The following is a 9,688-nucleotide window of genomic DNA, read 5'->3' as shown; positions in this document are numbered from 1 at the left end:
TTTTATTAACATAGAGTGTGTTACTTGCTTCAGGGGTACAGGTCTGTGAACCATCAGTCTTAACACACTTCACAGCACTCACTATAGCTCATACCCTCCCCAATGTCCATAACCCCACGACCCCATCCCTCCCACCCACCTCCTCTCCAGCAACCCTCAGTTTGTTTCCTGAGATTGAGAGTCCCTTATGATTTGTCTCCCTCCCCGGTCCCAAAAGATAGATATTCTTTATCAGACTGAAAAGTTCACTTCTGTTTGTAGTTTTCTGAGAGATCTTATTATGAGTGGATGCTGAATTTTGTCAAATGGTTTTCCTGTAATCTACTGTGATGATTGTCTGGTTTTTATTCTTTAGTCTGTTGATATAACAAATTACACTGTTTGATTTTTAAAGGTTGATCCACTCTTATGTTCCCATTATAAACCCCAAATAGTCATGATGTGTTATCTCCCTTTATAAATTCTTGTATTCAATTTGCTAAAATTTTAATAAGAATTTTGTCTCCAAATAAATAAAATCTTAAAAAAAAGAATTTTTTCTCCATAATGATAAGATATATCATCTCCATGATGATAAGGTCTATAGATTTCTTTTCTTTGTCTGGTTTTAGTACCAGGGTAATGATGGCCTCATAAAACAAGTAGGAAAGTCTTCCTTTTACTTCTGTTTCTGGAAAATTTTGTATACAACTGCTATTTCTTCTTTAAATGTTGGTCGAATTCACCTGTGAAACCATCTGGGCTGTTTCTTTCTTAAAAAGGTTTTAATTATAACTTATATTCTCTTAACAGATATAGGATTATTAGGATTTATCTTTTTCCTTGAGTGAGTTTTGGAAGTTTGGTATCTTTCAACATTTTTCCCATTTCACCTAAGATGTCAAATTTATGGGCATACTATTCTTGCTTATAATATTCTCATCTTAATATTGTGTGGTCTCAATACTTTATTGAGGATGCTACCTGATGCCTTGTGTAATACCAGGTCTTGCCATCTTGCAGGTTAATGCACAAAGTATTCCCAGCTCCCTCTGAGCTCTAGGGAATGTGCTGCCTACATTTTTCTAGTGGTTCTTTCCCTAGCCTCACTTTTTCCTCTCATCCTTTAGCCAACTAAAGACTGAGGGGGAACTTCTGTAGGTCTCTAGAGCTCTCTTTCTCTCTCTGTAATTTTCTCTTTTCCAGTACTCTGCCCTACAAATTCTACACACCTTGACCTCCCCAAAATATGATCTCCATCTTTTCAACTCAACAAGACTACTGTTTGAGTTCCTTTTCCTGTTCTAAAGCCTGGAAACTGGCTCAGTGGAAGGCTGTGCTTGTTTATCTTCCTTCAGAGATCACAATCATTTGTTGCCTGTTTCTCAATGTCAAATCCTTGCTTCATATATTTGAGCTTTTAAATAATTTTATTTACATTTTCTATGACTTTGCCTCTCTTTATATGCTTAGCATACTTCTGAGAGTGATAAATTTAAAACTCTAAGAACTATTAAATTTAACTTTACTAGCAATGAACCAGTAGAATTTGAAATTAAAAACACAACAACAATTACATTAGCATAACCCAAGGATTAAATATTTAGGTATAAGTCTAATAAAATAAGTATAAGATCTATTGGAGGAAAAACTGCAAAACTCTAATGAAAGAAATCAAAGAAGAACTTAAAAAAAAAAAAAAGTATAGAGAGTCCATGTTTATAGATTGGAAGACTCAACACTCCAGGATGGCAGTTCTTCACAACTTGATCTACAGATTACATGTAATCTTTTTTTAAAAAGATTTTATTTATTTATTTGACAGAAAGAGAGAGATCACAAGTAGACAGAGAGGCAGGCAAAGAGAGGGGGGAAAGCAGGCTCCCCACTGAGCAGAGAGCCTGATGTGGGGCTCGATCCCGGGACCCTGGGATCATGACCTGAGCCAAAGGCAGAGGCTTAGCCCACTGAGCCACCCAGGCACCCCCAGATGAAATGTAATCTTAATCAAAATCCCAACAACTTATTTTCAAGGTATTGACAAACCGATTCTAAAGTTCACATGGAAAGGCAAAAACCTAGAGTAGACAGCACAATATTGAAGAAGAATGAAGTTGGAGGACGGACACTACCTGACTTCAAGACCTACTACAAAGCTACAGTAATCAAGACACTGTAGGGGGCACCCAGGTGGCTCAGTGGGTTAAAGCCTCTGCTTTCAGCTCAAGTCATGATCCCAGGGTCCTGGGATCAGGCCCTGCATCAGGCTCTCTGCTCAGCAGGGAGTCTGCTTCCTCCTCTGTCTGCCTACTTGTAATCTCTGTCTGTCAAATAAATAAAATCTTTACAAAAAAAAAAAAAGACACTGAGGTATTTGGTGAAAGAACAGAAAAATCACAATAATGGAGCAGAATAGAGAGCCCTAAAAGAGATTCACATAAATACTGACAAAGGAGAAAAGGCAATAGAATGGAGCATAGATAGTCTTTTCAACAAACAGTGCTTTTCAACAAATGGACATCCACATGTAAAAAGACAAAGAAGAAGGAGGAGGAGGGGAGGTGGGAGAGAGGAAAATGAGGAGAAGGAGGAGGAGAAACAGACTTTACACCCTTCACACAAATTAATTCAAAATGCATCACTACTCTAAATATAAAATGCAAAACTATAAAACTCCCAAGGATAACATAGGAGAAAACCTAGACTTCAGGTATGAAAATGACTTTTCAGATATAATAACAAAGTCATGATTCAAAAAAAATAATGGGTAAGCTGGACTCTCATTAAAATTAAAAATTTAGGTTCACAAAACAATATCATGGCAATGAGAAGATAAGCCACAGACTAGGAAAATATATTTACAAAAGACACATCTGATAAAGGACTGTTATCCAAAATACATAAAGAACTCTTAAAACTCAACAATAAAAAAACAAACAATCTGATTAGAATTGGGCCAAAGATCTTAATAGAACCCTCATCAAAGAAGATATACAAATGGCAAATAAGCGTATCAAAAGATGCTCTACATCATATGTCCTCAGGGAAATGCAAATTAAAACAACAAGATACTAGTACCCCACTGTTAGAATGACCAAAATCCTGAAACACTGACAACACTATATCCAGGAGAGGATATGGAGCACAGAAACTCATTCATTGCAAAGTGGTACAGTCACTTTGGAAGATAATTTGGCAGTTTCTTATAAAACTGAATATACTTATACCATACAATCGAGCAGTTGCATTCCTTGGTATTTACCCAAAGGAGCTGAAAATTCAGTCAAAGACCTGCTCACAGATGCTTATAATGGCTTTATTCATAACTGCCAAACTCTGAAGCCACCAAAATGTCCTGCAGTGGGTGAATGGATAAACTGTGATACATCTGGAAAATTGAGTATTATACAGCACTAAAAAGATATGAACTATTAAACCACGAAAGGACATGAAGGAAATTTAAATGCATATTATTAGATGAAAAAAAAAAATGAAACGGCTGCATACTATATGATTCCAGCTATACAAAAATCTGTAAAAGGCAAAACATGGATAAAGTAAAAAGATCAGTGGTTCTCGGGGGTTGGGGGGGGAGAGATGAACAGATAGAACACAGGATTTTTAGAACAGTGAAAATATTCTATTATACCATAATGATGATTACAAATTATTATACATTTTTCTAAACCCATAGAATAGACAATACTAAGGGTATACCCTAATATAAACTATGAACCTTGAATGATAATCATGTATCATGTTGGTTCATCAGTTCTAACAAATGTGCCACAAGAAAGAGAGACATTGATAATAGGAGAAGCTATGCATATGTGGGACCAGGGAGCATGAGAAATCTCTGCATCTTCTTCTCAATTTTGCTTTCAATCTTAAACTTCTTGAAAAAAATTAAGTTTTGATAAAAGAAAACAAATGTCCAAAACAAAAGCAAATACCTCAACAATACAAACCATGAAAAAAATAAAACACACACACACACACATAAAATTTCCCTTTCAAGTAAAGAACTTTCCAAGTATAGTTTAATAATTCTGTGTCAAAAATGGATCGGGGTACCTGGGTAGCCCAGCTGGTTAAGTGTCCAACTCTTGGTTTCAGCTCAGGTTATGATCTCAGGGTCATGAACTCAAGCCCCACATTGGACTCAAAGCTCACACAGAATCTGCTTGAGACTCTCTCTCCTTTTCCCTCTCCCTCTGGCCCCCCTCCTGCTTATGTTCTCTCTCTCAAATAATCTTTATTTTTTATTTTTAAAATTAACAAAAATATTTTATTTATTCATTTTGAGAGAGAGACTAAGCAAGGGGAGAGGCAGAGGGAGAGGGAGAAGAAGACTCCCTCCTGAGCTGGGAGCATGACATGGTGCTCAGTCCCAGGTGAAGATCATGACCTGAGCAGAAGGCAGACACTTATCCATTTGAGCCCTAGGTGCCCCTCAAATAAATCTTTAAAAAAAGCAAAACAAACAAACAAAAATAGATCAGATTCTTCTGTGGAGAGAGAAGTATGTGTGGGTTTTTTTTTGTTTTTTATTGTCTTAATAAAGTCTTTATTTAAAATAGCATATAAAGCACTATATAGCTACCTCTAACTTACTCAATTTGAAATAAATTAATCATCTGCCAGTTTGCAGAAAACCTATAGCTCTTCTTCTTGTCACTTATATATGCAAAAACTGATTTGTTAGCTACAATGTACAAATAAACTCATTGTTGATATATCTCCCTGATTTATTGCTTATTTATCAGTATATAGTATTTCCTTTTTTGGAGATTTTCATAAGAGCTATTTTGTCCCGATATTGTAATCGATACTTTTCTATCCTGAAGGATGTTGATTTATGCAAATTTTTATCTTCACAATAATAAATCCATCATTATTTTAAAGAATCATATAAGTGTATATAATATCTTTTTAAGTTGCCATTATCTTCTTCGTTGTCAAATTCCTTGTGTAGTATTTCAGATTCTTTCATAATTCTCAGTGATATCAATTTTTTAAAACATTGTCTCATTGTTTTACACTTTTTCCTTGATTCAAGTTTTTGTCCTCTCATAAATAATGTATTTAAAAATTATCATACTTTACAAATGTATATAAAGAATGTCACTAAATTTGCTTAAAATGCTCTCTCTCTTAATTATTCTGAATTATTGAAAATGTCATTTTCACCCAAGTGGGACTAAGAGTAGTTAAATGTTGACAAAATATTTGCATATTAACACAAACAGAGAGAGAAGGTGGATAGATTTGTAAAAGCTGTATTTTTCTTCCTCAAAAATTCTTTTTAAAATTACTAATTTGGGGATTGGAGGCAGGATGGCAGAGGAGTAGCAGACTGAAATGACATCAGGTCACAGGAGTTCAGCTAGATAGTTATCAAACCATTCTGAACACCTACAAACTCAACAGGAGATCGAAGAGAAGAAGAGCAGCAATTCTAGGAACAGAAAATTGACCATTTTTGCAAGGTAGGACATGCAGAGAAGTGAATCCAGAGTAACAGGAAGATAGGGCACAGGGGGAAGGACCAGCTCCTGGCAAGCAGTGGAGCAGTGGAACATAAAGTCAGAACTTTTAGAAGTCTGCTCCACTGAGGGACATTGCTCCGAGGCTAAGCAGGGGGTAAAGCCTCGTAGGGACAGCATGGTCTCAGGTCCCTCAGGGTAAAGAAGGATCGGGGGTGTCTGAGTGTAGCAGAGCTCACAGGTAATAGAATGGGGAAGCCAGCTACAGAGACGGAGACAAGGAGTGATCTCTCGGCTCAGGGTTACCTTAAACTGTGATCTGCAGCACAGCTGGGCAACTGCTCTTTGAGCAGGGACCCCACAAGTGGCAGATCTGGGGAGGCCTCCCTGGAAGAAAGGCAGTGATCTGCTGGGTTTGTAAACTCCAGGCAGGGCTGTGTGCCAGAGACAGAGACGCTGGGTCACATGCTGGGGGAGCTTGGCATGCAGCCAAAGGCCAGGGAGACGGGAGTGATTGAGTGCTTTTCTCCAAGGGCTCACTGAGGAGTGGGGCCCCAAGCTCTAGACCAGAGATTGGGAGGCTGCCATTTTCATTCCCATCCTCTAAAGCTCTATGGAAAGCATACAGGGAACAAAAGCTCGAAGAGCAAACCTGAGCGATTACTTAGCATGGCCCCTGGCAAGGGCGGTACAATTCCACCTTGGGCAAAGACATTTGAGAAACACAGGCAACAGGCCCCTCCCCCAGAACAGCTGCAAGAACATCCAGCCAAGACCAAGCTCCTGGATCAAGGAAAAAGCAGAACTCCAGAGCTAGGGGAAAGCAATGCTTGGAATTCATGGCTTTTCCCCCCATGATCCTCTAGTCTTGCAAAGTTTAATTAAATTTTTAAAATATTTTTTCTTATCAATTTTTTAAAGTTTTCCTCTTTTAACGTTTTTTAACTACTTTATCTTAACAATACTTTCTTTTAAAAAATCTTTTTAAACCTTCATTATTATAGTCATGTTTTATCCTTCATTGTATTTAGCCTTATTTTTTGTATACACATAGGATTTTTTTTTCTAAAAATTTTGGGATATAATTTCTTCTAATAGAACAAAATATACCCTAAGTCTAGCACAGGGATTTGTTCTAGTCTCCAGCCTGAGCACATTCTCTCCTCTTTTTTTGTTTTCTTTTCTTTCTTTTTCCAACCAACTTATCTTATCAAATCCTTTTTTAGAATTTTTTTTTAAATTTTCATCTTTACAGTCATATTCCATCCCTTTATCATGTTTACCCTTATTTATTAATATATATATTTTTCTTTCTTTAAAATATTGAGAGGTAGGTTTCTTCTTTTTTTTCTTTTTTTTTTTAAAGATTTTTTTTTTTTTTATCAGAGAGAGAGAGGGAGAGAGAGCAAGTATAGGCAGACAGAATGGCAGGCAGAGGCAGAGGGAGAAGCAGGCTCCCCGCCGAGCAAGGAGCCCGATGTGGGACTCGATCCCAGGACGCTGGGATCATGACCTGAGCCAAAGGCAGCTGCTTAACCAACTGAGCCACCCAGGCGTCCCGGTAGGTTTCTTCTAAGAGACCAAAATACACCCAAAATCAAGTGGGTGGTTCTGTTCTATTCACCAGTCTAATATAAATATATATAAATTTATTTATTTATTTTTACACTCCTTCTTCTCACCCCCACAGTGTGGAGTCTTCTGATTTGGTTAGCGTAAATTTTTCTGGGGTCTTTGTCACCCTTTTAGTATTTTGTTCTCTCATTCATATATTCTTATCTGGATAAAATGACAAGGTGGAAAACTCACCACAAAAAAAAGAACAAGAGGCAGTACCAAAGGCTAGGGACCTAATCAATACGGACATTGGTAATATGTCAGATCTAGAGTTCAGAATGATGATTCTCAAGGGGCTAGCTGGGCTCGAAAGAGGCATAGAAGATATTAGAGAAACCTGTCTGGAGAAATAAAAGCCCTTTCTAGAGAAATAAAAGAACTAAAATCTAACCAAGTTGAGATAAAAAATGGTATTAATGAGGTGCAATCAAGAATGGAGGCCCTTACTGCTAGGATAAATGAGGCAGAAGAGAGAATTAGTGATATAGAAGAACAAATGACAGAGAATAAAGAAGTTGAGTAAAAGAGAGACAACTACTGGATTATGAGAAAAGAATTCAAGAGATAAGTGATACCATAAGACAAAATATTAGAATAATTGGGATTCCAGAAGAAGAAGTAAGAGAGAGGGGGGCAGAAGGAATATTGGAGCAAATTATTGTAGAGAATTTCCCCAATATGGCAAAGGGAACAAGCATCAAATCCAGGAGGCACAGAGAGCCCCCCTCAAAATCAATAAAAATAGGTCCACACCCCATCATCTAATTGTAAAACTTACAAGTTTTAGTGACAAAGAGAAAATCCTGGAAGCAGCCCAGGAGAAGAAGTCTGTAACATACAATGATAAAAATATTAGATTGGTAGCAGACTTATCCACAGACACCTGGCAGGCCAGAAAGAACTGGCATGATATATTCAGAGCACTAAATGAGAAAAACATGAAATCAAGAATACTATATCCAGGGGCACCTGGGTGGCTCAGTGGGTTAAAGCCTCTGCCTTTGGCTCTGGTCATGATCTCAGGGTCCTGGGATTGAGCTCCACATCGGGCTCTCTGCTCAGTAGGGGGCCTGCTTCTCTCTCTCTCTCTCTCTCTCTCTCTCTCTCTGCCTGCCTCTCTGCCTACTTGTGATCTCTGTCTGTCAAATAAATAAATAAAATCTTAAAAAAAAAGAATATTATATCCAGCTAGGCTATCACTGAAAATAGAAGGAGAGATAAAGAGCTTCCAGGACAAACAAAAAACAAAAGAATTTGTAAACACAAACCATCCCTACAGTAAATATTGAAAGGGGTCCTCTAAGCAAAGAGAGAGCCTAAAAGTAGTAGACCAGAAAGGAACAGAGACATTATACAGTAACAGTCAACTTACAGGCAATACAATGGCACTAAATTCATATCTCTCAATAGTTACCCTGAATGTAAATGGGCTAAATGCCCCAATATAAAGACACAGGGTATCAGAATGGATTAAAAAAAAAACAAAACAAAAACAAAAAACCAGACACTGAGCTAATAGCTGTGCCTGGAATTGTGTCTCAACCTCAGCTGCACCTGCTGCCTGCCACTGCCTCTGGACCAAGGACCCCTCAAAGTGAACGAGCTTCGGGCCTTTGTGAAAATGTGTAAGCAGGATCCGAGCATTCTGCACACCGAGGAAATGCATTTCCTGCGGGAGTGGGTGGAGAGCATTGGGGGTAAAATACCACCTGCCCTCATAAAACTAAATCAGAAGACTATCATAGAAGAAAAACCAGATAGTAAGAAGGCAAAGGAAAACATAAAGACAGATGAACCATTAAGTGAGGAAAGTGATCTAGAAATTGACAATGAAGGTGTGATTGAACCAAATACTGATGCCTCTCAAGAAATGGGAGATGAAAATGTAGAGTTAACCAAGGAAATGATGAATCAGGCAAATGATAAAAGAGTGGCTGCCATTGATGCCCTAAATGATGGTGAACTACAGAAAGCCGTTGACTTGCTCACAGATGCCATCAAACTACATCCTCACTTGGTCATTCTGTATGACAAGAGAGCCAGTGTCTTCATCAAATTACAGAAGCCAAATGCTGCCATTCAAGACTGTGACAGAGCTATTGAAATAAATCCTGATTCAGCTCAGCCTTATAAGTGGTGTGGGAAAGCACATAGACTTCTGGGCCATTGGGAAGAAGCAGCAAATGATCTTGCCCTTGCTTATAAACTGGATTATGATGAAGATGTTAGTGCAATGCTGAAAGAAGTTCAACCGAGGGCCCAGAGAATTACTCAACATTGGAGAAGGTATGAGTGAAAACGTGAAGAGCAAGAGATCAAAGAAAGAATAGAAAGGGTTAAGAAAGCTTGGGAAGAACATGAGAGAGCCCAGAGGGAGGAAGAACCCAGAAAACAATCAGGAGCTCAGTATGGTTCTTTCCCAGGTGGCTTTCCTGGGGGAATGCCTGGTTATTTTCCCAGAGGAATGCCTGGAATGGCGGGGGTGGGAGTGTACCTGGAATGGCAGGAATGTCTGGACTCAATGAAATTCTTAGTGATCCAGAAGTTCTTGCAGCCATGCAGGATCCAGAAGTTATGGTGGCCTTCCAGGATGTGGCCCAGAACCC

At 38.3% G+C, this 9,688-nt stretch overlaps 1 protein-coding gene across 1 annotated transcript; it reads left to right on the top strand.

Annotated features, from left to right (window-relative positions):
- The first annotated feature begins 8,703 nt into the window (after positions 1-8,703).
- LOC116596535 (putative protein FAM10A5) lies at positions 8,704-9,378 on the top strand. Its single transcript, XM_032353775.1, has one exon. The coding sequence runs from the start codon at positions 8,704-8,706 to the stop codon at positions 9,376-9,378; it is 675 nt and encodes a 224-aa protein (XP_032209666.1).
- The last annotated feature ends 310 nt before the right edge of the window (positions 9,379-9,688 follow it).

The sequence above is a fragment of the Mustela erminea genome, chromosome 7 (genome assembly GCF_009829155.1).
Source record: "Mustela erminea isolate mMusErm1 chromosome 7, mMusErm1.Pri, whole genome shotgun sequence".
Classification (NCBI taxonomy): domain Eukaryota; kingdom Metazoa; phylum Chordata; class Mammalia; order Carnivora; family Mustelidae; genus Mustela; species Mustela erminea.
Note: the sequence above shows the minus strand (reverse complement) of the source record. Positions and strands in the feature narration are given on the sequence as shown.